General features: G+C 49.3%; 1 protein-coding gene across 3 annotated transcripts; it reads left to right on the top strand.

Moving 5' to 3' along the window:
* Positions 1-121: 121 nt before the first annotated feature.
* Positions 122-27,459, top strand: POLA2 (DNA polymerase alpha 2, accessory subunit). 3 transcript variants are annotated; one of them, XM_055415562.2, is made up of 18 exons: positions 122-570; positions 3,498-3,622; positions 4,118-4,215; positions 4,589-4,646; positions 7,965-8,071; positions 10,772-10,965; positions 11,815-11,903; positions 13,327-13,482; positions 13,994-14,056; positions 15,303-15,345; positions 18,646-18,770; positions 19,570-19,608; positions 20,629-20,702; positions 24,172-24,280; positions 24,535-24,641; positions 25,456-25,515; positions 26,160-26,286; positions 26,983-27,459. In XM_055415562.2, exons 1-18 carry the CDS (start codon positions 492-494, stop codon positions 27,130-27,132), a joined length of 1,803 nt encoding a protein of 600 aa, XP_055271537.1. In that variant the 5' UTR covers positions 122-491; the 3' UTR covers positions 27,133-27,459. The 3 variants fall into 3 exon arrangements, with proteins under 3 accessions (XP_055271537.1, XP_055271540.1, XP_055271539.1); XM_055415565.2 differs by lacking the exon at positions 13,994-14,056; XM_055415564.2 differs by lacking the exon at positions 19,570-19,608.

Genomic DNA, 27,459 nt, shown 5'->3' with positions numbered 1-27,459 from the left:
GCTCAGGGGTGTGCTCAAGCGCCCTCGGACGCGCGTGCGCGCGCATAGTCCGGGAACTGACAGCCGGAAGCGGGGGGAAGGGGTGGGGTTGAACCTGGGTCTCGCGCATGCGTGCGCCGTACAATGAATTTGGCGGGTTTTTCCGGGCTAATCTGTTTTGCTCCCATCACTGAGAAGCTCTGCGGGGGCTTTTAGGAAGCAGGACGTTCTCCCCAGGATAACGAACTTCTCAAGATTTCTGTTTTCTTCCTCTAGGCGTTTGAGGGCTTCCGAAACAAGAAAGAAAGAAAAAGTGTTTCTCCGTGACTGACGACTGGGGCCTTCTGACCGCCTGAGGTCTTGGGCCTTTTGGTCACTCTCCGCTTCAGGCCCTCGGAGGGTGAAAGGATCAGAGAGACCTCGTTCTGCTCATCGATCTCTACGCTTGTGGGTTTCTTGGCGTCAGGTCGGAGCTAGGGTGGGCCCGGCCCCGGTCCCCCTCCTGGGTCATCATGGCTGTGTCCACCCAGCTCTTGATGGAGGAGTTGCAGATCTTCGGCCTAGAATGCGAGGAGGCTGTGATTGAGAAATGTGAGTTCCTTGCACCCTCTCTGGACCCCAGCCCAGGTCCACCCCCCTTCTCTATTCCGAGGTTCACTTCCCCTAGATGGGGCTTGTCGGTATTTGTGAGGTGAGTGAAACTGAGTTTGAGACTTTGTGAAACTGAGTTTGAGACTTTGAAGTGCTCACAGGGTATTGCTTGGATCCCAGCTGAAAAATAAGAATGTGAAGAATGGTTTTCAGTCAGCGCAGTTGCACAGAATTTGGAAAATATTTAAAGCTCAACAGCAAAGCAAGAGATGTTGGGAAATTGAAATGTAGCCTTTTATTCTTGGCTCCTCCCTTTGCAGCCTACACCTAAACTGCTGATCCATCACTTCTCATCAAAACTGTTGGTGGTCTGTGCAAAAAGTCCCTGACATGGGTTCCTAAAACTGAATTTTAGCTTTGCAAGGAACTTTAAGAAGCTTGTCAGCTGTTGCTGACAAAGTTTACAGGTAGAGAAACCTATTGTTGTTTAGAGGCTAGGCGTGTCCAACACTTTTAAGACCCCATGGACTGTAGCCTGCAGGGCTCCTGTGTCCATGAGATTTTCCAGGCAAGATACTGGAGTGGGTTGCCATTTACTTTTCCAGGGGATCTTCCTGACCCAGGGATCGAACCCATGTCTGCTGCATTGCAGGCAGATTCTTTATCACTGAGCCACGGAGAAACAGATAAGGAGAGTTAATGGCCTGAGCTGGTCTGTGAATCAGATCTCCTGCGCCTGCATTTGTATCGGTGAGGCTCTAGGGCAGTGTCAGGAAGCAAACTCTTGGGAGGTGTGGAGTTACCTGTTTTAGAATCAGGATGATCATGCATCTCCCTTTACCCTTCATCAGCACATTGAATTTCTTTTTCAATATATAAAACGAGAATGCAAACGTTAATTTATGAGAGACTGGAATACTCTAAATTTTTATCTCCAGGGCATTCTCTTCCTAACAGGAGACTTAAATGAGAAAACCAATCATAGTTAGTTTATTTGGTGAGCCTAGAGTCAAAACAAGAGAAATTAGTTGTGTGAACTAAGTTTGTAAAGGCTTCAATCCAAGTTGCCTGCTGGTTCCATTTCACGTAGGACTACATTGGCAGTGATGTTGGAATTCTAGATTTGTACTTCATAATTGCTAACCTCACCTGGACCTTAATATTGCCTGACATATCATAGCATATTTCCCTGATCTGTTCACTCTAAGTCTCCTGTGGGAGACATTCATCACCTGCTCCTCCTTTGAAAATCTTCTGTCCCACGCTCACACTCAGCTGATGAACTTACTTTCTGTTTCACTGAGAAAAATAGAAGGACCTGTGTCTATGCTATATTCCTTGCCTCCTCCCATTACAGTGAATAAATTCTCCATATTTCCAGCAAAAGCCACATGCTTCACTCGAGTCTTGAGTCCCATTCCTTCTCTCCTCCTTAAGGATATCACTTCAGTAATTCTTCCCTCTTTTATTTTCTATTTTCTCTCTGTAAGATATTTTTTCCTAGTAGCCTAGGAATGTTACTCTTACCCCAACCTTTAAATGGGATGAAGGATGGCTCTTCAGATTTTTCCTCTTTAAGCTCATTTCAGTCAGCTTTTTTCATCCCCACCACTTCCCTGAAGCTGCTCCTCCCAAGGTCACCAACGACCTTCACCTGGCCAAAGCCACAGATGCATTTTTCAGTCCCCCTTTGGATGAGCAGCAGCATTTGATGCCATTCATCTGGTCCTCTTCTTTAAAATGCATTCTCCTCTTAGCTGCTTGGACACTCCTCCTGTGTGTTGTAACGTGTGTGTCACCACCTCTGCATCCAAAGCCCCAAGATACACTCAGCTCCTTGACGATCTCACCTGATCTCGTGCTGGTGGTCCCCACATTTATAACTCAGCCCAGACCTTTTGCCTGATCTGCAGGCCAGTCTGCCTCCCAACATCTCCATCTGGAAGTCTGATTGGCATCTCAGCCTCAAGTGTCTGAAGCTAAGCTCCTGTTCCCTCTCCTCAGAGTTCCTCCTGCTGCCTCCCCACCTCAGTTAAGAGTAACTGCCCCCTTCTAGATGCTCAGGCTAAACCCACAGCATCATCCTTCATGGCTTTTTCTCTTCACAACCCACATCCGGTCAGCAAATCCCAGTGGCTCTACCTTCGGGATGCTTCCAGTCCAGAGTCCAACCACTTCTCCCCTCCTCTACTGACACTGCCTTTACCCAAACAACTGTCATCTCTCACCATGGATTTTGCCATGGTTCTCTTAATTGGTCCCCCTGATTCTGCCCTTGTCCCCTTCAGTCTGCTTAACACAGCAGCCAGGGTGACCCTGTTCGGTGGAAGTCAGGTTGTGTTACTGTTCTGTTCAAACCATCTAGTGATTCCTCAGCTTGCTCAGAATAATTACAGGGGCCGACGGTCTGCACCCCCTTTACCCTTTCAGCTTGTCTCTGTCTCCCGTCTGCATCCCAGCCATGGAGGTCTTGCTGCTCTTGCTTCTCCCTCAGGATCCTCGCCTGAAAGCTCTTCCCCCTCAACACTGCCTGCCACACTGCTTTACTTCTTTCAAGTCTTTACTCAGATGTCATGCCCTCAATGAAGTCTTCCCTAATCACTGTGTTTCAAATTGCCAGCCCCTCCCCTCAGCCCCCTGATCCCTCTCCAGGCTTTATTTTTTCTACAAAACACATTTAACCAGCTAACATACATTTTTTTACTTATTTGGTTGTTTTCTGTCTCCCTCCATAGTGAGCCACATGAGAACAAGGGTTTGTCTCTTTGTTATTCACTGCTATTAATATATTCTTGTGTCTAGAACAGTGCCTGTCCCTAGTAGGTGCTGAATAAATGACTTGAATAAATAAAGGATTATTTTCACTTTTCAAGGTGAAAGTCACAAGAAATGAACTAAGTTCTTGTGTGTCCAATTTCCCCCTACAGTGGTAGAATTGTGCATCCTGTATGGACAGAATGAAGAGGGAATGGCCAGCGAGCTTATAGCCTTCTGCACCAGCACACATAAAGACTGCCTTACCTTAGAGACCCTGAATTCTTTTGAGCACGAGGTAAGAAGAAACTGTAGGCAAACTAATAATGTAAATTTCCGTGTCTGTTCTGTCGGAAGGCGGAGCACTGTGTTGAGAAGAGTGTGTACCTTAGAATCAGACCTGGATCCCAGTCCCAACGTGAGCTTGGACCAACTCTTTAATGACTGCTAACCTCAGTTTCCTCCTCACTCAGTGGTCCCCAGGATGTGTATTTTTTGTGGTTATTGAGTGAATTGAGAATGGTTGTAAATCCCTCCTAAAACTATGCTCAGCAGGTGGTAGGTTCTTCAGCATGTAATTGGTGTTAATATTAGAACTGTTATGTGTTGGAGAGAAGCAGTGACAGGCTAAGTCTTTGATCTTTAGTCTATCACGTGCATCTTCATCCTTCCTTTGAGGAGTTTTATGTTTTCGATTATATTTCAAATGCCCATTATTACCTCATGACTGTGGGAAACGCTTCCTCTATTACTTGACTATGGAATAATATATTCATTATCTTTTATTCCTCAGTTTCTGAGCAAAAGATTATCCAAATCCCGGCATGACACCTCCAAGGACAAAGGCCACAGGCACGCAGGAGCCAGAGACATTGTTTCCATACAAGAGCTGTATCCTTTTCTGCTCAAGGCCCTTGTATCAAACTACATACTGTATTTTCATCATTTGTCTGTAGTTGCATGTGTAAGTTAAGAACAAGTAATAAGGGATTTCCCTGGTGGTCCAGTGGTTAAGACTCTGAGTTCCCAGTGCAGGGGACATGGATTCCATGTCTGGTCAGGAAACTAAAATCTGACATGCCACATGAGATGGCCTAAAAAAAATTTTTTTTTTTTTAATAAATAATTTTTTGTAAACCACAAAAAACATGAGAATAAACTCAAATTAAAAGTAATATACCTAGTATTCAGATTTCTTATTTGATCAATCCTTGCCTTAGATTTTGGGTGGAAGTTTATTGTTTCTCTTAACCAGTGTTTTTAGAATTGAAGTGGAGGAGGAAGAGGAGACCCTCTTGAACTCTTACACCACACCCTCTAAGGTGCGTGTACCCTGTTTGGAAATTGCCTTCTACACGTAGCATTTTCTTTATTCTAAAAATATCAGCACAGCATTTGAAGTTCTGAAGGAGAAAATTAGCCACTCATACAGTTCCTACTCTGTTTCCACGCGTGCATCTTCCTTTCCGATCATGTGCATGGATGATTTTACATGATGGCAGTCCTTGTGGACTCACAGTTATCCTGCTTTCTTCAGTTGGCATATCATAACATTTTTATCAGTGTAATTCCTCCATAATTGATCTTTTTCCGTGGGTGTCTAGTTTTGGGTCAGGTGGAGGCACTGTGACTATCGCTTACCCAGTGTAGGCGCTGGAGCCACGGTAAGAGGTGGAGCAGAGCAGCGGAAAGGCACTGTCCTCACAGCCTGAGCCAAAGACCTGAGTGACCTTGAGTGAGTTGCTTTTATCTCTCTGAGCTGCCGTTTCCTTTCCTACAGAATCAGGGTTCATTCATTCACTTACTGAGCAACTGCTGTGTGCCAGACACTGGATGAACTGGTGAATGAACCAGGCAAGGTTGTGCTCTGCCCTCAAGAAGCCAATAGCCAGCAGATAATACCCTGTGATATTGTCTTGAATAATATCTTGAAGGGCTTGAAAACTAAGTGAACATGTAAAGTGCCAAACCCAAAGCGATGTATTCAGTAATCATAGTTAGTCTTTATAGAAAATGAATTTGTGGCAATCCTTAAACAAGGAGCAAGCCTTCATCTATCAAAGTAGATTACACTGTAAGAAAGAAGATGATTAGGGAATTCCCTGGCAAGAACTCGGTGCTCTCACTGCCAGGGCCCTGGGTTCAGTCTCTGATCTGGGAACTAAGATCCCACAGGCCACGCTTCACCCAAAAAAGAAGGAAGGAAAGGTGAGTCATTTAAATGTGCCTGTGGAGAGCAAGAAAGCTAAAATGTTCACAGCATCAGAGTTGTTCATATTTGGGAGCATTGACTAATGGTAACTCAGCTGTCAGTAGACTGATGCATAAATCAGATGCAAATTTACTTAATTTACTGTTGAAGTATACACCTTTCTGATGGCTGAAATACCATATTGAGGACATCCCATTCCTGCTACAAAAGTACTCAGGAGGCTCAATCACAGATCAAAGTTTGGCCATGGAATCATAGCTAAGAGATGAGCTGAAATGAGTGAACAATTTGAAATATGCATCTGGAGCTCAGAGGAGAGGCAGACTGGATCTGGGGTAGAAACAGGAAAAAGACTTGAACAGTGCCTAGCATGTCGTAACTCAGGCATCAGCCCAGCACGATGACAGGGTCAGAGCCGAGGGCTGGGCTTTCCCACCCAAACCGGTGCCAGAGGCAGGAGGGCCCATGTTGCAGAGGTGAGTAAGTCAGAGGTCTTTGCTTGTCACCATTAAATATTTAACTTGTGCAATGACAGCTATTCTTTTTTTATTTTTAAATATTTATTTATTTCTCTGTGCCAGGTCTTAGTTGCAGCATGTAGGATCAAGTTCCCTGACCAGGGACTGAACCCAGGGTCCCCTCCATTGGGAGTGCAGAGTCTTAGCCATGGGACCACCAGGGAAGTCCCATCAGCTACTCTTTTGCCTCTATGCTCACCATAAATCTTCTGGTTGTAGCCTGGCTCTCCACATGTCCTGCCTGACAGGGAGAGATGTGTCAGGCTGGGGATTTGAAGTTCCCATGCTGCTGGCATCATGTTTCTAATAAGTGAATAATCTGGCTATAATTTGGATTCCTGTGTGCTGTGAGGATGTGTCCCCCCCACGGTATGAGACTGCAGTCCCTCTGTATGTCTCATTATGGGTGGATAAACTGGCCAGTGTTAGCAGTGAGTCTCCTGAGCTTGCTTCGAGTGAGCACACCCCAGGAACGTCTCGAGCTGGTTTGCTGACACAATCAGGTTTCACCACGTGGCTGAGGGCTGAGCCCCAAGGCTCTGCTCTTTCCCAGAGTCCTGTCCTCTTGCTTCATCCTGGGAGATGGACCTGGAGCTCTGTAACACCCTGTATATTAGAAGGGTCTTTGGGAAAAATAGTTTGAGAAAAACCTATTGAAACCATAAAATCTTTGCCATCGTTTGGCCCAGTGATCGCTCCTAGTAAGAATCTCTTGTAAGAAATCATCCAAATTCCAGGAAAAGCTACGTGTGTGATAGTGAGCACCTCAGTATTTGTTGTCTCCAGAAACAGATACACCCAACAATAGAAAAGTAGTTACGTAAACTATTGTATATCAATTCTATCAACACAGCTACCAGAAAGGATGAAGACTGACAATGTGGGAGAAATGCTCAGAATTAATATAGAGCAAAAAACTCAGTATATACAATACTTCAATGAAGGATCATATTCAAACTAAGATTATAACTATTAGAATTTTTTCAATGGGAAAAATATTGAAATACTGGAAAAGAGTATTTTAAAATGGCTATTGTATAAGTGTGGTACATAAGAAAGGGTCCTTTTAAAATCTAGTTTCCATTCCAGCCACTTAAGGGTGGTTTCGAATCCTGCTTTCTCTCTCCTTGCCTGTCCGTAATCCCCCTGTAGGCAGCTTTGGTGGCATAACCTAAACCCGCAGCCAGGAGGAGCCCAAGGGCAGGGGAACACTTGCCAACTAGCTGGCTGCCTGGTTTCCCTCCAGCCGAGGATTTTGTCTTAGCTCAGCCACAGTCCGTTGTCCCAGACTCTGGGGAGCAAGGGATCTCGGGATTTGCCGGTTTCACCCTCCACCTCCAGGCATCTCTTTGGATTCTAGTTGATGAGCAAAACCACCCAGAAAACAAAACTGACCATCAGTGAGGCATGTGTTAAATACTCTCCAAGTATGAGCTCACCCGTGTTATCTGCCTGGAGTCACTCCCTTCTTTAATTCTGAAAATGTGTGGTAGACTTTGCCAGAATAAATAGTAACATGGTCCCATCCCTTGACAGGAAAATGTGTCCGTGCAGGTTAAAACTGTGTGTGCAGCCAAACTCGCAGCTGCGGTAAAGCAGAGGGGTGGGGAAGGGAAGTGAACACACGAGCGATTTGACAGGACAGATCGCCTACTTGGCAGTCCTTTCGGGGGATGTTGTTGGCATTTTTTTCATAGTTGCCTCCAAAATGGAGACAGTGTACTGACGAGGTCTGTATTAGAGCTGCTGAAGTCAGATTCTGCTTGAAAGATGGGGCCTTCAGAAGGAAACCAGCCCTATGCAGTCTGTGCCCTTCATTCGGGCACGTCCTCCCTTTCTTCCTAAGGATATGCACACTTCACTTAGCAACCTGGGTCTGGAGTGACTGGGCCCTTCTCTTTTGCTTCTAGGGTTCTCAGAAGCGAACTGTCACCACCCCCAAAACCCCCCTCACAAAAAGGAATGCGTCTGCTCGGAGCCCCCATCAGCTCCTCTCACCGTCGAGTTTCTCTCCAAGGTACGGATCCTGATAACTCAGCTGTCAGGCAGCAGGCCCACCCTCCCCTCTCTGGTTACCTGGTGGAGGCCAACACTACAACCTGACTTAAGGAATAGGGGTGGACGTCTCCCTCTGCAGTCGACTGGCTGGAAGGCCAACTGGTCCTCCTCCCCCGACCCTCATCCTGTGTGGAAAGTTACTGTTTCTTAACAGTAGTTAAGGAAACTCACTTTCCACCCTCTTTTCTGGGGCTCGTTTCCTAGATCAGGAACTGATATCTCCTACTGAAAACAACCTGTCTATTCAGAAGTCTGGGAGGCCTGTGAGTCTCTTGCCAGTAGGAGGCAAATAGGTTTCCACCTGCCTCTGTTAGTTCATGTGTTGTTGGGGTTCTTTCTTTCTTCTTTTTTTTAGGTATTTATTTTTAAAAGAGAAAAGCACATGTCATTGTTCATAATGTTGCATAACCTGTTCTTTGTTCCTCACTCAGGTTACAGCTAGTTGCTGAGGGTTTTCATGTCCCTGAACCTACCCCAGCTTCATTGGTATTTTATCCCTGCTGCCACTTCTGCACATAAATCCACGGGGATCACGTGTGACTTTTGGAAATCCATAAATGACATGTGTTCTGTGAGAGAATTCTGTAGTGGGAGCCCTGCTGAGGAGAAGAAAGGGCTTTAGGTGCTGCCGCATCGGGATGGGGCAAAGGAACAGTGATGTTAACCAGTTAGGGCAACACTGGCTGCCGGGAGTCACTTCTAGACCAAGCAGAGCTTAAGACTTGCCAGGCTAAGACTTTCTGTCACATGAGAAAGGAGGTGATAGGGACGTCCCTGGGAGTCCAGTGGTTAGAACGCGGCACTTCCACTGCCATAGTCCCAGGTTTGATCCCTGTCAGGGAACTAAGATCCCACAAGCCACTTGGCAGGGCCAAAAAACACAAAAGAAAAAAAAGAAAGGGAGCGACAGCATTGTTCAAGATCAGAGGAGGTCAGATTCTTCTTTTTTTCTTTAATTTTTTATTTATTTGGCTCTGTCTAGTCTTAATTGTGGAGAAGGCAATGGCACCCCACTCCAGCACTCTTGCCTGGAAAGTCCCATGGACAGAGGAGCCTGGTAGGCTGCAGTCCATGGAGTTGCTAAGAGTCGGACACGACTGAGCGACTTCACTTTCACTTTTCACTTTCATGCATTGGAGGAGGAAATGGCAACCCACTCCAGTGTTCTTGCCTGGAGAATCCCAGGGACGGGGGAGCCTGGTGGGCTGCTGTCTATGGGGTCTCACAGAGCCGGACACGACTGAAGCGACTTGGCAGCAGCAGCAGTCTTAGTTGTGGCACGTGGAATCTTTAGTTGTGGCATGTGGACTCTTGGTTGCAGCCTACAGGATCTAGTTCCCTGACCAGAGGTTGAACCCCAGGCCCCCTGCATTGGGAACACAGAGTCTTGGGCCCTGGACCACCAGGGAAGTCCCCTGAAAGGTAGTTGGATCCCAAGGGCGGATTTGACTTTAGTGTGGCCCACTCCTGCTTTCAGGAGTTTTCACCCTGGCTTCCGAATAGCACTTTCTAGACTTGGTAGGGCATCTTTGGATGCACAGAAGTGGCTGGTTACAGAGTGGTTCTCGTCGGTGCCAGCACCATGACAGCAGTTCTATTCTCTCAACAAGCAAGACTTTGAAACTTGTAGCTCTGTTTGCAACGGACCCTGTGTGAGCATCTCCCTAGGTTAAAGGGCCGGCTGTAATGTGCGCCTCACAGAGCTTTGCAGGGAGGAACTTGGCGCAGTCGAGATGCGCTGCCTAGTCATCCTTTAATGCACGCTAGTAAAGCTGACATCAGAAACTGGCTTCATAATTTATGAAAGTAACTTCTAAATTATTCAGGCGGAGGCAGCACTGGAGACAGGTAATTAGTCAAGCTCATTTTCTGTAGCCTCTCTGGAAGGGAGGAACTGGCAGCACCCACTGTCACAGTGCCCACGCAGAACTGGTTCCTGCGGGGTCTCGGGGCATTGAATGAAGCCTGTTGTAAGCAGGCCTCTCGGTGCACTGTGTTCACAAGCAAAGGGTTAGAAGGCCTCGCCGCCCTCTAAGCAGATCAGCGACACTCGTGTGTCCCTGGAGGTGGGATTTATCAGTGAGTGAGGAGAAATATGAGAACTCGCCGATTGAGACTTGGAGAATGGGAGTGTTTGTTCACTAGCTGACAGAATTCATTACCTGTCCACCTCCAGAGACACTGGGGAAAGCTGATTCCCTATCATTTAACTTCGTTTTGTTACTGTCTCTACCTTGAACTATATCATGAGGTGTTATGTGTACACAGAGCAACTTTTGGCTTATCCACAGTTCCAGGCTCTGATGATATTCTAACAAATGCTAAAAATTCATAAGAAAGAAAACGGTACTCGAAACTGGCTCTTTAATCAATTCAGAGTTTGAGTTTTGTTTTACTTTGTTAGTTTTAAGCCAGGAGAAGACCTTTTAAACTGCGTCTCTGTGTCTAAGCTTTTCTAAACACGTTTGGTATTCCTCAACCCCCCTCATTCCTGAAATTCCTTAAAGGTCCAGAATGTCCAACCCCATTAAGCTGATAAAATGTGAGGCCAGGCTGGCATGCCTCCAATCCCAAATTTCCAAGAGGTAACCTCATCTTAGACTCCTCTCTCCTTTTAGATATGAACGCAGTAACGTTGATGTCTTTTGCTTCCAATCAGCGCTACTCCCCCTCAGAAATACAGCTTGAGAAGTAACCGGGGAGAAGTAGTTACCTCCTTTGGCTCGGCACAGGGGGTGTCTTGGTCTGGGAGAGGAGGAACTAGTCATCTCAGCCTGAAGGTCTTGGGACATCCAGAGCCGCTCACTGGGAGCTACAAATCCATGTTTCAGAAGCTCCCAGACGTTCGAGAAGGTATTTCTTTTTCCCTTTGACATTCAGGAGGATATAAAACCACCTGGAAGGGTTTGGAGCCTGGTAGACTGCAGTCCGTGGGGTCGCTAAGGGTTGGACACAACTGAGCGACTTCACTTTCACTTTTCACTTTCACACATTGGAGAAGGAAATGGCAACCCACTCCAGTGTTCTTGCCTGGAGAATCCCAGGGGTGGAGGAGCCTGGTGGGCTTCCGTCTATGGTGTCACACAGAGTTGGACACGACTGAAGTGACTTAGCAGCAGCAGCAGGAAGGGTTTGACTCAGCTGGTAGAACAAGTTCAAGGTTGCCTTTGATTGATAGATGTCCTCTGGGTGCCCCTATTAGGAAATGGATATGAGATGACCACTCTCAATAATTCTTCCAAATCACAATCACTTTGCTAAGAAAAAGCACATAACCGTTTCCCAGTAACAACCACTTGAACTGTGTAAAGGAAGCCACTTACAGTGTTAAAGGAAGTGGAGACATTTATGGCTTCTTCTTTGGAAAGACTGGAAGGCTCTTCAGGTTATTCTTGGCTTCCCTGAAACCCCCCTGACCATCTGAGTAAGAGGGAGGCTGGGGAGGGAGCCAGGCCAACTTTGGGACTGTGACCTCATCTGTGACCCCCTCCCTCCCCCCGTCATGGCCAAATGGAAGGCCGGGTTCAGCAACCAAATGTTGGGCAATCGGCTCGGGCTTGAGAAAGTTACAAACTGGCTGGTGTCCTTGGCACCCTGCCTGCTTCCATAAAATAATGGACTTTAATGCTTTACAAGGTGCTGTATTTTCTCTGCTTGGCAAGTAAAATGTCTTAAACCTGCTTTTTCCCTCTGGGATTTCAGTTCTGACCTGTAAGATAGAAGAACTTGGCAATGAACTCAAGGAACATTACAAGATTGAGGCGTTTGCTCCCATTCTAGTCCCAGCACAGGTAAGAGTTGTTCTAATAGTCTTTGCTGATTGATATTGTTTTTTTAAATCGATGATGAAAAGTCAGCCTCCTGCTTCCTTTTCACTAACTGTCTACCTTCTCGTTAGAACATCTATCTTGGATGAACTTGGTAAAATGGGTTATAAGTGCTGTCTGGTTTCGTGACCAGATTGTCATTTTCTTTGCACTTGGGTTAGCGTCTTGCATGGAAACAAGATTGAGGGTCTTAAGCATTCAAGTGTCAGGATATGAGACAGCAGCAAAGTGAGGATTTCCAGAAACAATGACTCATGGTCTTTCCCCTTTGGTCTCTATCATCAGGGATCAAGTGCTATGAATATACGTCATAGTTTAATCTGGCACGTGTATAGGGCTTTCTCTCTAGAATGGACTTTAAGGGGAGATGTGTTCTCAGAGTTTCTTTACGGTGCCTCTGTCACATATTTGCATTCAGAGGAGAATGGCCAGCTGGAGAAGATATGCAAAGCCATGTCATATAAGGAAGATTCGGAGGAGTTGGGAGGAAGTAGTGGAAGGGAGGCTGGGTAGTACAATCTCACGGGGAAAGATTAGACTTCCTCGGTTTGCCCCCAGGAGTGAGAACAGGGTAGAGGAAGCTACCGAGAGAGGAATTTCAGCTCAGTTTAATGAAGAACTTCCTGTTACAAGGCGGTATGGTGTGTGGTTAAAGGATATGGCCCTGGAGCCAAACATCTGGGCTTCAAACCCACACTTTGCCCACTGTTTGACCTTGATTAAATTATCTAGCCTTTCTGCTGCTGGTTTTTCTCATCTCTAATATGGATGCAGTAATAATATCCACCTCACGGTTATTGTGAGAGTTAAGTGAGTTGATACACATAAGCCTTTAGAACAGTGCCTGGTATTTAGTGAGCCCAGGAAACCAGAGCTGTCGTTAACAGTTGTTCAGGAGATGTGTGAAGAAGGAAATTGCAACCCACTCCTGTATTCTTGCCTGGAAAAGCCCATGGACGGAGGAGCCTGGCGGGCTGCAGTCCATGGGTTTACATGACTAAGCACGCATGCATGAGGAAGGTGGAGGGAGATGGATGGGTTGGTAGCAATAAACTGCTAGAACTTAAAAAAAGAGACAGAGATGTGGTGAGTGGGCTGCCGGTGGGGAGGGTGGGCTCGAGGGCAAGTTCCCCTTCACTGGAGATGCTGTGGCTCAGACAGCCACTTAGAGGGACTGAGGCATTAGACGGTGTGCAGGCTAGATGCCCTCTAAGGGTCCTTTCGGCCCTGGGATCCAGTGATGATGCTTGTGGTCGCCTCGGGCTGACAGTGATGCGCCACCAAACACGTGTGCTGTCGTTGGAGGTCTGTTTTGCTCTCCCTCGTGGGGACGGGATTTTACGCTCCTGTGTCCCAAAGATTGTTGTTCTCCTGTGCATCTCGGCAGGAGCCCGTCACCCTGCTGGGCCAGATCGGCTGTGACAGCAACGGGAAGCTGAACCACAAGTCAGTGATTCTAGAGGGAGATCTGGAACATTCCTCAGGCGCTCAGATTCCAGTGGATCTATCTGAGCTCAAAGAGTATTCTCTATTTCCTGGACAGGTGAGATCAGGGGCGTGTCTCCCCTCTGGGTGCGGCTATGCTATTTGCTCCTGCTGTGTGCAGTGGACTGTGCCAGGTGCCCCGCGCTTTTGACCTCTGATGCCAAGAGGTGTACCTGGAGCTCAGGCACCAGAGTGGACACCAGTGTGGGGGTTCTGATCCCCTGTGTGCTCCAACCTTGGCTCTGGGATCTGCTGCCAGGTTTCAACCCCAGCTCCACCCCGCAGGGTGGATGACAATGGCGATGTTACTTAACTCCCAAACCCAGAGTGTCCTGATCTGTGAAATGGAAATGATAATTCTCACCTTATAGGAATGTTGTAAAAATGAGATCACCGTGTAAAGCATAATTATTATTACACTAATATAACCCCCTTCATTTGTTTTCTAGAAACACACCCCCAAGTTTACAATTACAGAATGAGAGTAGCTGGACAGTACTTGTAACTCTATCACAATAACTTATTCCAGACCTCCTGTTGATCAAGTCTGTCTGCTGCCTGCCTTTCAGGTGGTGGTCATGGAAGGAATCAACACCACAGGTAGAAAATTTGTTGCCACCAGACTCTACGAGGTACAGTGTGTAGGCTTCTCTCCGTCCTGGAGCCCGTCCTCTGTAAAGGCCTGTTGATTCGCTTCTTAATTCTCTGTAGAGTACAACCTACCTCTAAGTCAGGGCTTAGCAGACTGCTCCCCTAAAGGACCAGACAATACGTATTTCAGACTCCACAGACCTGGTCTTCATACAGTGTCAACTCTGCCATCATAGCACAAAAGCAGGTACAAACAACCCATTATCCAAAGAGCGTGGCTGTGCACCAGTGAAAGTTTACTTACAGCAGCAGGCAGTAGCCAGATTTGCCCGTAGCTTAGCAGCCCCTGCTTCTGCAGTAATCCTCTGCAGGCTTCCAGGGGACGTGGAAGAAGTAGCAGTACCTGTCCTCCCAGGCAGGTCACCAATCCTACGGTCACCCGTTTTGCTCCTGCTCTTTCCTGGGTGTTTTTTGAGTTTAGCCATGACCTCATGCTACCAGGCGGAGAAGGCGATGGCACCCTACTCCAGTACTCTTGCCTGGAAAATCCCATGGACGGAGGAGCCTGGTAGGCTGCAGTCCATGGGGTTGCTAAGAGTCAGACACGACTGAGCGACTTCACTTTCACTTTTCACTTTCATGCATTGGAGAAGGAAATGGCAACCCACTCCAGCATTCCAGCCTGGAGAATCCCAGGGACAGGGAAGCCTGGTGGGCAGCCATATATGGGGTCTCACAGAGTCGGACACGACTGAAGTGACTTGGCGGCAGCGGCAGCATGCTGCCAGGTGTCTTGGCCACTCTGAGCAGTAAAGGAGAAGGGAAGGGTCATCAACTCTGTGGTCTTCCCTGGTAGCTCAGCTGGTAAAGAGTCCACTTGCAATGCAGAAGACCCCGGTTCAATTCCTGGGTCGGGAAGATCCGCTGGAGAAGGGATAGGCTACCCACTCCAGTAGTCTTGGGCTTCCCTGGTGACTCAGCTGGTGAAGAATCCACCTGCAGTGCTGGAGACCTGGGTTCAATCCCTGGGTTGGAAAGATCCCCTAGAGAAGGGAAAGGCTACCCACTCCAGTATTCAGGCCTGGAGAACTGCATGGACTTTGTAGTCCATGGGGTCTCAAAGAGTCAGACATGACTGGGTGACTTTCACTTTCATCAACTCTGTGGGCTTTTAGCTCCAAGGAGCAAGATACCCACAAACATGCCCCCATTCAGTGCCCACCCTGTTCCTGACCAGAGGCGGTGCTTGGGGCAAAACCTCACCACAGTTTTCTCTCCTGTTTGAAGGGTGTGCCGCTCCCATTCCATCAGCCCGATGAAGAGGATGGAGGTAAGCTAGACTTCCAAGGGTATTTTGCCAATAGTACGGGTGCAGAGGGGTGGGCCAGGGTCTGGAGCACAGTTCCTCTGGCCCTGGGAAAGCTTCAGAAGCTGTGAGAGAACCGTTCTGGAGCTCCAAGGGCGACCACAGATTCATGGGTTCATAGGCACTTTGTGGAAGGCCAGGGGTCTGAGCTTATGTGGCTTGGTCAGCCTTACCTTCTGTGCTCTGATTCCACAAGAACTGTCATTTCAAGACTAACGTTTAACAGGTGTTTGAAGGTTGCTTTGAAAAAGGAAAAAAACAGTGGAATTCCCTGGCTATCCAGTGGTAAGGACCCCAGGCTCCCAATGCAGGGGCACAGGTTCCATTCCTGGTTGGGAAAGATGTTGCATGCCGTGCAGCCAAAAAAAGAAAGGGAAGGGGGAAGAAAAGGGGAAAAAAAGAAAAGGGTAAAGAACACCAATTTAAAAAAGAATTCCTTTAAATGCCATGTGATATCCTGGACAAGGAAAGGGGACATTAGTGGAAAAACCAGTGACATTTAAATAAAGTCATGAGCTAACAGTAACATACCAGTATTAATTCCTTCATTTTGATGAATGTACCCTAGTTATGTTAGATGTTAGCATTAGCGGTTGCTGGGTGAAAGGTGTACATACAGGAACTCTGGACTCTGTTTGGGACATTTCTACAATTCTAAAATTATTCCAAAAAGATAACTGTATTTAAAAATTAGACATATTTCTCAGGAAGCCTAGAGTTACTTGGTAGCTAACCTAGATGAGAAAAGATGAACATTTCAGTAAACTTGGCTTCGGAACAATTCCAAGTATTTTTGTAAGCAGAGCAGTAGACTGTTGAGGGTTAGCAGGGAGATAGCTGATGCTCACTGTATTGTCAACACCCCCTCTGCGTTACTACTGTGTGAGGTCATTCTTAGAGGCGGCCTGGAATTGGGAGCAAAATTTAGGAGTTTATGACATTGTGCGTTCTCTCAGGAAGTGTTTATGGAAGCTAGAGTGCTGGGGTTGAATCAAGTGCAGGTAGCAAAAGGAGAAGTCAGGGCTGATCTGCCCAGAGCCGGAGCAGTGCCAGGGAAATCTTTGGAAGCAATTGAATAAGTTGGTTTTGTTTTGTTAATAGTTATTTATTTTTATTTATTTATTTGGCTGCATTGGGTCTGCATTGTGGCATGCAGACTCTAGTTCTTCCCTGACCAGGGATTGAACCTGGACTTCCTGCACTGGGAGTGCAGAATCTTAACTGCTGGAAGTTAAGATTCAGTTGTCTATTAACAACTAAAAAAGTTGTTAATAGACATTTTGTGAGCAAGGTGTTGGGCTCAACACCTGGGTGTGGAGACACAGAATACAGCATGGACCCGGCCCCTGGGCACTCACCGTCTACCTGGGGCTAGCGTCTCCTGGGCTCCTCGGAACTGAGTGCAACTTTGTCCCCTCCCCCCTTCACAGCACCAGTGTTACTCTCCTCCTCAAATTCTTTATCTCAGTTCAGTTACTGCCACGCTCGACGAACAGTGGCCCTCATTCCTGGAATATATTCCTGAACATATTACTTTATATGGTGAAAGGGGCTTTGCAGGTGTGACTAAGTTAAGGCTCTCAAGATGGGGATTGTCTAGGTAGGCTCAGTGGAATCACAAGGTCCTTATAAGGAAGGGCGGGAGGGGACGGGTCACAAAGATGGACATGTCAGGTTCTGGCTTTGAAGATGGAGGAGGGGCCATGGCCAAGGATGCAGGCAGCCTCTGGAAGCTGTAAGGGGCCGGAAACGATTCTCCCCAGAGCCTCCAGAAGGAATGCTGCCCTGCCCACACCTTGATTTTAGGACCTCCGACCTCTTGGACTGTAAGATAACAAATGCGTATTGTTTTTAAGCCACCAGGTTTGTGGTAGTTTGTTCCCAAAACCATAGGAAGCTAATAAAGCTGCCTGTTAAGAAGTCAAGGATCATTGGGTTTGTTGTTGTAAACTACAGAACCTGGTTCAGACTAACTTCAGAGAATTTGTTAGGAAATTCAGGTCGCACACAGACCGGACAAGTGGCTGGAACAGGCTTTACAGCCTGGATCACGGCTCAGGAACGCCAGGGGTCCAGATAGCAGGGAGTCCTGGGCTGTGTTGCCCAGGTACCTCAGCTGGATGGGTCAGCGCCAGTCTTTCTTCTGTCCTTGGATAGTTCACCTTGAGATTCTGGAATCCAGAGGAGAGAGTGAATGGCTTAAGCCGGTGCATGCCTGCTCTTTGGCTGGGGAGGACAGTGCACCTAATTTAATCTCCATAGGGCGGAGGCTGGGGGTGAGGGGACCTTATGGACACCAAGGCTGATTCTCTAAAAGGAAAGCAGATGCTTTGAGGAAAAGGGCACCCCGAAACAAGGCCATGCACCCCATAACACGAGACTCTCCCATCCCAAGCCTTGTACCCTAGCTTGTCTTCTTGGACCCCTCGAGGTACCAAATTCTCCAGCTGCTCTCACCACTGATGGTCCCTCCCACTGAGCTCGCAAACCTCAGTGCTGTCAGGGACCGCCTTGCCCTGGCTCCTGAAGAAATGTACTCTCAAGTGTAAGCAAAGTCACAAAAAGACAAATCCCATATGATTCCCCTTAGATGAGGTTCCTAGAGCCGTCAGAATCATAGAGGTGGTTGCCAGGGACTAGGGGAGGGGAAGCAGGGAGTTAGTGTTTAACGGGTACGGAGTTTCATTTTTACGAGATGGGAAGAGTTGTGGAGATGGAAGGGGGTGAAAATTGCACAACATTATGGATTTATCTAATGCCGCTGAAAGGTTGACTTAAACATGGTTATGATCTGGAGGAATTTCCTTGGTGGTCCAGTGGTTAGACTCCGAGTTTTCACTGCTGAGGGCACAGGTTCAATCCCTGATAGGAAACTAAGGTCCTGAAAACCACACAGCACTTTCCCCGCTCCCCCCAAAAAAAGTTGAGTTTTGTGTTATGTATTTTAACACCAAAAAAAAAAAAGTTAAGAGGAAAACCACGTAAGCAAATGTCACTTTGATCCATTCTCTCATGACTCCCACTTTCCTCCCATCGTCCACACTCTGCTGGTAAATGTCTCTGGAGTTCTGGTTACTTGCATACTTGCCTGTCAGGGCAGCTCATGGAGGGCTCTTTGAGGACAGGGTGAGGTCTTATTCCTTTCGATTCCCAGAGTTGCACACGTGAGACTCTTAATTGAGTCCCGGGACGTCTTCCCTTCATTGTCCTTTCTCCCACCATCCCAGCATCTTCTCATCACCTTAACAATCCTTTCCGGCTTAGATTCTGAGCAGTTCATGGTCCTGGTGGCTTGTGGGCCGTACACCACATCTGACAGCATCACCTTTGACCCCCTGCTCGACCTGATCACCATCATCAACCACGACCGACCGGACGTCTGCATCCTGGTAGGGCCTCTCTGGGGACCGTTCACTTAGGGAGGCACCGAAGGGAGAACAGGGCAGGGTTAATCTTAGAAAAAGGTCTGATGAGGTTCTAAATTTTTAGGAAGTGTCAAACTCTCCTCCTTCTTAAAAGTATTTTTGAGTTTTTGGTCTCCATCTTTGGCGAGGTGTGCGTGGTTTTTGTTTGTTTTAATATTTATTTATTTGGCTGCACAGGGTCTTAGTTGTGGTACGTGGGGTCTTTGATCTTCATTGCAGCATGCAAGATATTTCGCCGTGGCATGTGAGATCTAGTTCCCTGACCAGGGATAGAACTCCAGCCCCCTGCACTGGGAGCAGAGACTTGGCCATTGGCCCACCAGGGAAGTCCCTTTGTGTGCATGGTCTTAATCAAACAGCCCAAGGTGTTTCGCCACCTGCGTTGATTTTTCAGTATTTCACCTCTTGTTTAATTACTCCCACTTGTGAACTCGTCTCTTTTAAAAGCTCAGAGTACTGCTTCATGGAGGTAGATTGCTCTTGCTGGGTTGAAGGGGGAACAAAAGCCCAGTATTATAGGAGGCAGAGCAGCTAGTGATGGCCCAGTGTGCCTGTTCATCCAGGAGGTTGTGTCCTTCTGCCTGTGATATCCCACCCCCACCCACCTGCCACCTGTCCCAGGCTGTACAGGCAGCCTTGGAGGGAGAGATGGAGCCTGGGCAGAGAACTGCTAGGATCGGGTATGTGAGGGCACTCAGAGGCACGTGCAATTCTGATGTGTTCTTTTGGTACCTTCGTTTCTCCACTTCGGGCTGATCTGCAGTTTGGACCTTTCCTGGATGCTAAGCATGAACAGGTCGAGGTAAGTGGCTGGGGCTGGAGTCAGGGAGAGACTGGTACTCGCATTCAGTCAAGGCCTTACTGTTACTTTCATCTCTTGGAGTTTATCCTGCATCTGTAACAGCCTAAATGAATCCCTGTGGCTGATCAGAAAAACATTATTGCAGGGCAAGTTTAATAAAGGTACTGAATGTGAGGGCTTCATTTCACCAGAATGCAGAGCCATCTGGAAGCTGGGGCGGGTGGGGGAGGGGATCCAAATATCCTGGTCCCCTTTGTGTTCATGTGTGGCTCTGGGATAGGAGGGTGGGGCACGTGCCCATGGTCCTCCGAAGCTGTGCCGGTGAAAGCTCTTTCCTGGCTGCGACAGCTCTGGGCCCTGAGTGTCACTGTCCTTTGAACTTAAAACACAAATGGCCCTTCTGGAGGGGTTTCTTTGTTTTGTTATTTTAATTTTCGACGGCTGGGTCTTCATTGCCGCACGAGCTTTTCTCTAGTTGGGGGAAGCAGGGGCTACTCTTCAGTTTCGGTATGCAGGCGTCGCATTTGCCGTGGCCTCTCTTGTTGCGGAGCACGGACTCTAGGGCACGCAGGCGTTCATGGTTGCGGCAGATGGGCTCAGTCGTTGCAGTTCCTGAACTCTCAAAGCACAGGCTCAGTAGTTGGGGCACACAGGCTCAGTTGCTCCTCGGCATGTGGGATCTTCCCAGACCAGGTATCTCCTGCATTGGCAGGTAAATTCTTTACCGCTGAGCCAGCAGGGAAGCCCACTCAGGAGGTTTACCAGCCACAGCAAAGGCTTCAAAGCTCTCTTCTTCCTACTCCTCCTCTTGGCTCACTTTCAGGACTGATTCTTCCCTGACCTCCTTGCCTGCTCCGGACTAGACTCAGTTATCAAAAGGAGAGAGACCTTTGTCTTGTGTATCTTTGCATCTCCTTCAGCTCCTCGCCCAGCATCTGCCCCCAGGGCCATCTAACCAGTGCTCAGCAAGTGAATAGACACCAAACGTTCACCCTGTAAAGCCCCTCTCTTTTCTTGCAGAACTGTCTGCTGACAAGCTCATTTGAAGATGTTTTCAAGCAATGTCTCCGAACAATTATTGAAGGAACACGAAGGTCAGCATTCAAAATACTGGGCAGAACCTTACATTTCCTGAGTTTCTCCAGGGCTCCCCGTTAAGAAACTGAAACTGTTCAAAAGTCGTGGTAGTTCCCATCCTTATATCCTTTTGAACTGCAGAGATCAGCTAGAACCCTTGAACTTCAAGCACGCCGACCCTGAGTGAAGAGGCATCTTTGTAAAACACAAAGATAAACACACTTGAAAGGACAAGGCCGCCCAGACTTTGGCTCTTCCCTGGCTCTTTCTGTACTTCCTTCCTTTTCTCACTCCCATTTGTAGAAATTCCTGTTCCCTAGGAATCTTCCCAGGGTGGGGCTGGGGAGTGTTTGATGGCTTACAGCACAGAGTCCCAGGGGGCCTAACATCTGTGAGTGAGAGTTGGGGGGTGAGCCCAAGTCCTTCCCCAAGTCAGTGCTTCCCTGGTTTCACAGGTGCCCCGCGACAGCTCACACGTGGGTGGGGACGCATGAGGGTGGGGATTTTGAATCCTTGCCATGGACTGCAGGGATGGGACTGGGAAAGGTCATAGCGGTGATGAGGGCTGAGCAGTTCTAATTTGAGAGAAAAGCCGCTATTCCAGGAAGAGCCTAAGCCAGAAGTAGAAAGTTTTTCTGGAAGCCAACACCCCCATTTCCTGCCGCTTCCCTCCAGTGCCCGGGTTCGAGAGAAGCTGCCCTTGGTGGTGGATCTCCTCCTCCAGGGATCTGCCTGCCAGGAGCTGAGCTCATCAAAAGCAAACATTCCTGAGGCTAAGTGTAAAATACATCTGGAACAAGGGTGGTTTTTGAAACAAGATGTATAGTCTTCTGCCCTTGGCGGTGAGAACTGATCACAGCAGTGATTAGCTGTCATTCTACCTTCTCGTCCCAGCCAGGTAGGCCTCTCGGACTGGGGGAAAACCCCAACCAACCCCAGAGTCAGGGGGCTCGGCTCGTGTGGTGTCACAGCCTGCAGCTGGGCCTGCCGCTCCCTTCTCCCTCCCCCACTCCAGGTGACACGACAGGTGACTTCCCTCTGCACCCCCAGGGTTGTTGGGACCCTGAATGAGTTTGTCAGACCTGGAGGCTCCTCAGGAGATAAATCCCTGAGAAACAGGGGCAAGCCTGGTGTCCCAGTTTTGTCAGCCCTTGGGTCCCCTCCGGGATAGGCAGGGACTGTCCCGCACGCCAGCCGGGTGCTTTCCATTTGAGATGGGGTTCTGTTTTTGGTTCCTCACCCCATGTGGTATTGACAGCAGTGCCACAAACAAAGAACAGACCGGGCATTGTTGCCCTAGGGGTGAGCTCCCAGCACCACCAGGCACTTTCATCTGCAGCCAGAGTGCGCCTCGGGGAGAGGGGCTGCCCACCCTCCCCAAACAGTATAAAAATGGCCCTCTTTGGGGGGGATTTATTTTTACTCTGACAGGTCAGCAGTGCAGAGCATTGAGCCCATTTATTAGTGAAAATCAGAGCCCGTGAGGAAGCACCGCCTCCCTCCCAGGAGCCCAGCAGAGCCCCAGAGCTTGAGGGAGCGGCTGTGAGGCCCGGCCCACCATGATGTGTGAAGTTGTGCAATGCTCAGCATAGTTGGAATTTTCTCTCGGATCCCTCCCCCTACAACCCGTGTATAACCCAGAGCAGGAGGCCCGTTTCCTCCTTAACTGTTTCGCTGCCGGCTCCTGCGAGGACACAGAGCATCCACGTCTTGACAGCGGCCGGCTGCGCCTCTTCTCTTTATGTCCATCACAGACTGAGCCTCGGGGGCCCGGGACACACACTGTCCCCTCCAGGCCACCCCCCGGCCCGTTTGCCAGGCTTCAGCACCCAAATTGGTAGCCTTGGGTAATCACAGGGAACTTTTCAGTGGCAAAGGAACAGTAACTAATTTGCAGAGTACCTTTGGTCTCGAGGTTCGGATTTTCCGCTGCAGACGTGTCGGCTCATGCTTTGAGCAGGCACGATAAACAAGTGCCACATGTATGAACATCACCAGCACCTTTATTCCATGAGAGGCAGCCACGTCCCTATACCTGCACAGGTGGGTACCTGCCTGTACCCACCTTTGGGAAGCCATCTCGTCTTAAGCAAGAGAGGATGCTAGAAGTGAGAGCTAGTAGTGGGGCTTGTTTGTTTAGTGCCTAAGTTGTTAACATCTCTTGTGATCCCGTGGAGCCTGCCAGGCTCCTCTGTCCATGGGATTCCCCAGGCAAGAATACTGGAGACGCAAGAGAAACAGGTTCAATCCCTGGTAGGGAAGATCCCCTGGAATAGGAAATGGCAACCTACTCTTGTATTCTTGCCTGGGAAATCCCATAGACAGAGGAAACTGATGGGCTACATTCCATGGGGTCACGAAGTCGGACACGACTGAGCATGCACAGGGATCGAACCCGAATCTCCTGCTTGGCAAGTGGATTCTTTACCACTGAGCCACCAGAGACGCCCAGCGGATGTTAGACATGCCTCCAAAATAACACCTTCCACCACTGGCCCCTCTGCCAAGGACAGTGAGGGAATCAAGGAGGTGGGTTTTTTCCCTTTTCTTCTCTTGTGTGGCTGGAGAGGATAAAGCGTTGGCCCTTAGAGTTACGAGGTTTTTCTTCGCTTCTGTGTTATAACCCTCCACCAGAGGAAAGATCTGTCATCTCTGCTTTTACTGTTGCTGTTAGGTATTTCTTTCATGTTTGTCAGACAGTCAGCTAAGAAATAAAAACCAGCATTGATGCCCTGTGTGAGGCGGAGGGGCAGGGAGGGGGCCTGGGCTCTGGGAGAATGCACCGTGTCTCCCCCTCCCGGATCCACTCTGCCTTCCTGGTCCCTCCCGAGCGAAGAGCCCCCAGTCAGGGAGGCAGCGGGACACCTAAAAGCCACATCCGTTCACCGAGTGTGAAGAGTCACAACTTCAGCTCCAGCTCTTGGTCTGAGGAAAGTGAAGATGTGTAAGTCTCTCAGCCGTGTCTGACTCTGCAAACCCATGGACTTCAACCCCCAGGCTCCTCTGTCCGTGGAATTCTCCAGACAAGAATACTGGAGTGGCTTGCCATTCCCTTCTCCAAGGGATCTTCCCAACCCAGGGATCGAACCCGGGTCTCCTACATCGCAGGCAGATTCTTTACCACTGCGCCATCTGGGTTCTGAGGATTTCTAGTCACATCCTTGTCTCTCCTGATTTTCTAGATCTCTGTCTCCTCTTCCCTTTTTCTACTGGTCGTCCTCTTCCTCTCTCAGTAGAACATGACACGGAGCCGGGAGAAAGCATGTCCTGAGCCCGTTGAGGTGGTCATGTGATAGAATAGACTGTCTCTCACACCCAGTGCCCCATGGGGAACAGCACCCCCTCCTCGTGGGAGAGCTCCGTTCTGAGCATCCCCCTCAGAAGCAGGCTCTTGTCTGAGGCCCTGACACTTGGAATCTGTCACCCGGCTATGAGCTGTGTTCATTTTCCTTCTCCTTACATTTTTTTTTTTTTTTTGCAAACCAGCTCCGGCTCCCACCTCATCTTCGTCCCGTCGCTGAGAGACGTGCACCATGAGCCCGTGTACCCGCAGCCTCCCTTCAGCTGCTCCGACCTGCTTCGAGAGGACAAAAAGGTACACGCGTCCCCTCCTTAACAGCAGGTAGCCGAATGCAGTGTGCCGGCGGTGACCACCCAGCTCCATCTGGAAGTGGAGGGCGGGGAGGTGGAGGGCCTGATTCTCAGCTTCTCTTTATCACAAGCACATGTGTTGCGTACTGTGTGTTGGACTTTCAGTGGTCTCACCAGCCCTTGTGGACCCCCCACTTTCCCAGAGGAGAAGTTTCTAACTTCAGCGTGCTAACGCCTGCCCCACCCTTCTCGTTCCAGCGAGTGCAGCTCGTGTCCGAGCCCTCCACCCTCTCCATAAACGGAGTGATCTTTGGCTTGACGTCCACCGACCTGCTGTTCCACATGGGGGCCGAGGAGATCAGTAGGTGAGAAGGGGGTTCCAGTTCCACGGGCAGTTTCTGGCCTTCTGGACCCTAGTCCTGTCCTTGGCCAAAGGCCTGCTGGGCAGAGTCTTGAGTGGGCAGTCCCTCGAGCAGCACTTTCTGCCAAACCCTTTGGCCACTGAGTTTCTCTGCCCCCAAAAGGGGCGGCGGGACGCGCGTGTGTCCATTACCACTTGTCTACAGTGTTTGAGGCCCTGCAGGGCCCTTTCCATCCTATCTTTACCCTTAATTTCTAGTCATAGACTTTCATCTGCTTTGCTTCCTTTGCCACATGTGTGACATAAGCAAGCTGTCCCTGCGCGTGGGGTGACTGTATTTACCGTGAAGGCTATTCCCCCTCCCAGAACAAGGGGATCAGACACTACCAGGTCTGTTGAACCGAGGCTCGGCGGTTCAGTTCTCCCATCACCCATGATGGGAAGGAGTGTGGAGCGATTCGTGTGTTAGGCAAGATGGGTGTGTGCAGGTTGGCTCTGGTTGGAGGTGCAAGGGTCACCCGGCTAGAGCTGGCCCCTCGAGGAGCAGACCCCACGTGCTCTCACATGGTGTGGGGCTGATGACGGCCCGCCTGGGCCCTGATCACAAGGAGTTCCTGCTCTTTCCCTTCTCAACCCAGTGTCCTGCTCAACAGACCGAGCTGTTTACAGACACGTCTTTAAAATTCCCCAGAGGCAACTTCCTGTCACACAACTTGGCCACATCGCTTTTCTCTAGTTTAAGAAATCCTCCCCAAAGAGAAACAGGTGCCAAGAAACAAGTTTCCACGTTCCGTTTCTTGCTTTTCTTCCTTCTGCAGTTCTTCTGGAACTTCAGACCGGTTCAGCCGAATCCTTAAACACATCCTGACCCAGCGGAGGTGAGCCTGCCCTGTGGCGCATCTGCCCGTGCCCATAGTGCTTTGGAGTCACAGAGCTCAGACAGATTTGACTTCAAGAACCTTCCCTGGTGGAAGTGAAAGTTGCTCAGTCGTGTCCAACTCTTTGCAACCCCATGGACGGCAAGGAGATCAAATTAGTCAATCCTAGAGGAAATCAACCCTGAATATTCATTGGAAGGACTAATGCTGAAGCTGAAGCTCCAATCCTTTGACCAGGCCACCTGATGCAATGAGCCAACACATTGGAAAAGACACTGATGCTGGGAGAGATTGAGGGCAGAAGGAAAGGGGGAAACAGAGAATAAGAGGGTTGGATGGCATCACCGACTCAGTTGACATGAGTTTGAGCAAACTCCTGGAGATGGTGAAGGACAGGGAAGCCTGGCCTGCTGCAGTCCATGGAGTCACAAAGAGTCAGACACGACTTAGCGACTGAACAACAACAGCCTTCCCCAGGCCACTACCAGGGAACTCGCTCCTGGCATGACAGGCCTGTTCTGTCCCCCAAACACAGGGGGAAGGGAGAGGCAGTGTGTGACAGCATGGAAACCAGCGGCAGAGAAGGAGTCCGTCTGGGGAGGGCTCCCGGGTCTGCTGCTGCTGACTCTCTGTCTTCTCTGCAGCTACTACCCACTCTACCCACCCCAGGAAGATGTGTCCATCGACTACGAGAACTTCTACCTCTATGCTCAGCTGCCCGTCACCCCCGACGTCTTCATAGCCCCATCAGAGCTGAGATACTTCGTGAAGGTGGGTATGAACTCAGCCATTTCCCAGAAAAGCCAGAACCAGTTCGTTTCTGGACCCCTGGCACTTACTCCTCTCGGGTCTACTGGTGGGGACAGTGGCCTCGTTCCTTTGGGGGAGGGGGTAGGAGTAGAAAACAAATCTGTTAGTATAATGCTTAAGTGATGTGCCCTTGCTGCCCAGCACCACCACCCCATCCCGCCTGCGGCATGGTGCCCATGCAGTGCAGCCTGGGAGCCCCGGGGGCAGCTAGGAAGGCCCTCTAACCACGGTTCTCACCCACGGCCATCTCGGGTGACCTGGGCTTGCCTGTCCCCTCCCCGAATTCTGAGGTGAGCTCCCCGCAGCTCTTGGGCATGTTCAGGTTCGGGCCCTCGTGGGGGAATCTACCCCATCAACCTCCTCTTGCCAAACCAGAGCCAGTCCAACCTCCAGACGTAAACCTTTCACGCTGTGAAACAAATACGTTTGGGAATTGGCTGAGTCACCTTCATTATTTTGTTTTGGAGACACAAGAGGGACTCAGAGTTTTCTAGTAATAAATGAACGTGTTGGACCGAAGATGGTTTTCGTTTGCCTTCGTTTCCAGTTTCTATAACATCCTCTGGGGCTGAACCCTTAGATGAGTCCAGCTTCTGCACATCTGTGCCCATGGTTTCAGCCTTTCCAGACCCACAGTCACTCTTTCCTCCCACCCAGGACATCCTCGGCTGCGTCTGTGTGAACCCAGGGCGCCTCACCAAAGGGCAGGTGGGGGGCACCTTCGGCCGACTCTACCTCAGGAGGCAGACCGCAGGCGGCGAGGGGAGGCGGAGTCCATGTGCTTCTGCCCAGGTGGTCAGGATCTGAGCCGTTGTCCTTCGTCACCCTGTCGCGCGGGCCTCACAGACATCGGAACTGGGAGTAGCCCTCTGATGCGATCCCACCCATGGAAGCGGGGGAGTAAGCCGAGGAGCAGGGGCCCTGCGGGAAGGCCTCAGGCAGCTGCTCCCCAACCCTGAGTCCAGCTTCTCTGGAAGAAAGCTGTTGTTTCTTCCTGGATACTTGGAGTCCAGAGAGAACTGGCCGTGGGTGCAGCACGCTCAGGAAGGTCAAGGCTTTACGACTTCTTATGTGAGTCAGACAGAAAAACAACTTTTGGAGAAATAAAATAAATTCTGTAACTTCTGCGTTGAA

This window comes from Moschus berezovskii, chromosome 25, assembly GCF_049115385.1.
Source record: "Moschus berezovskii isolate FMDL1 chromosome 25, NW_MosBer_1.0, whole genome shotgun sequence".
Taxonomy (NCBI): domain Eukaryota; kingdom Metazoa; phylum Chordata; class Mammalia; order Artiodactyla; family Moschidae; genus Moschus; species Moschus berezovskii.
This window is presented reverse-complemented; position numbering and strand designations above follow the sequence as displayed.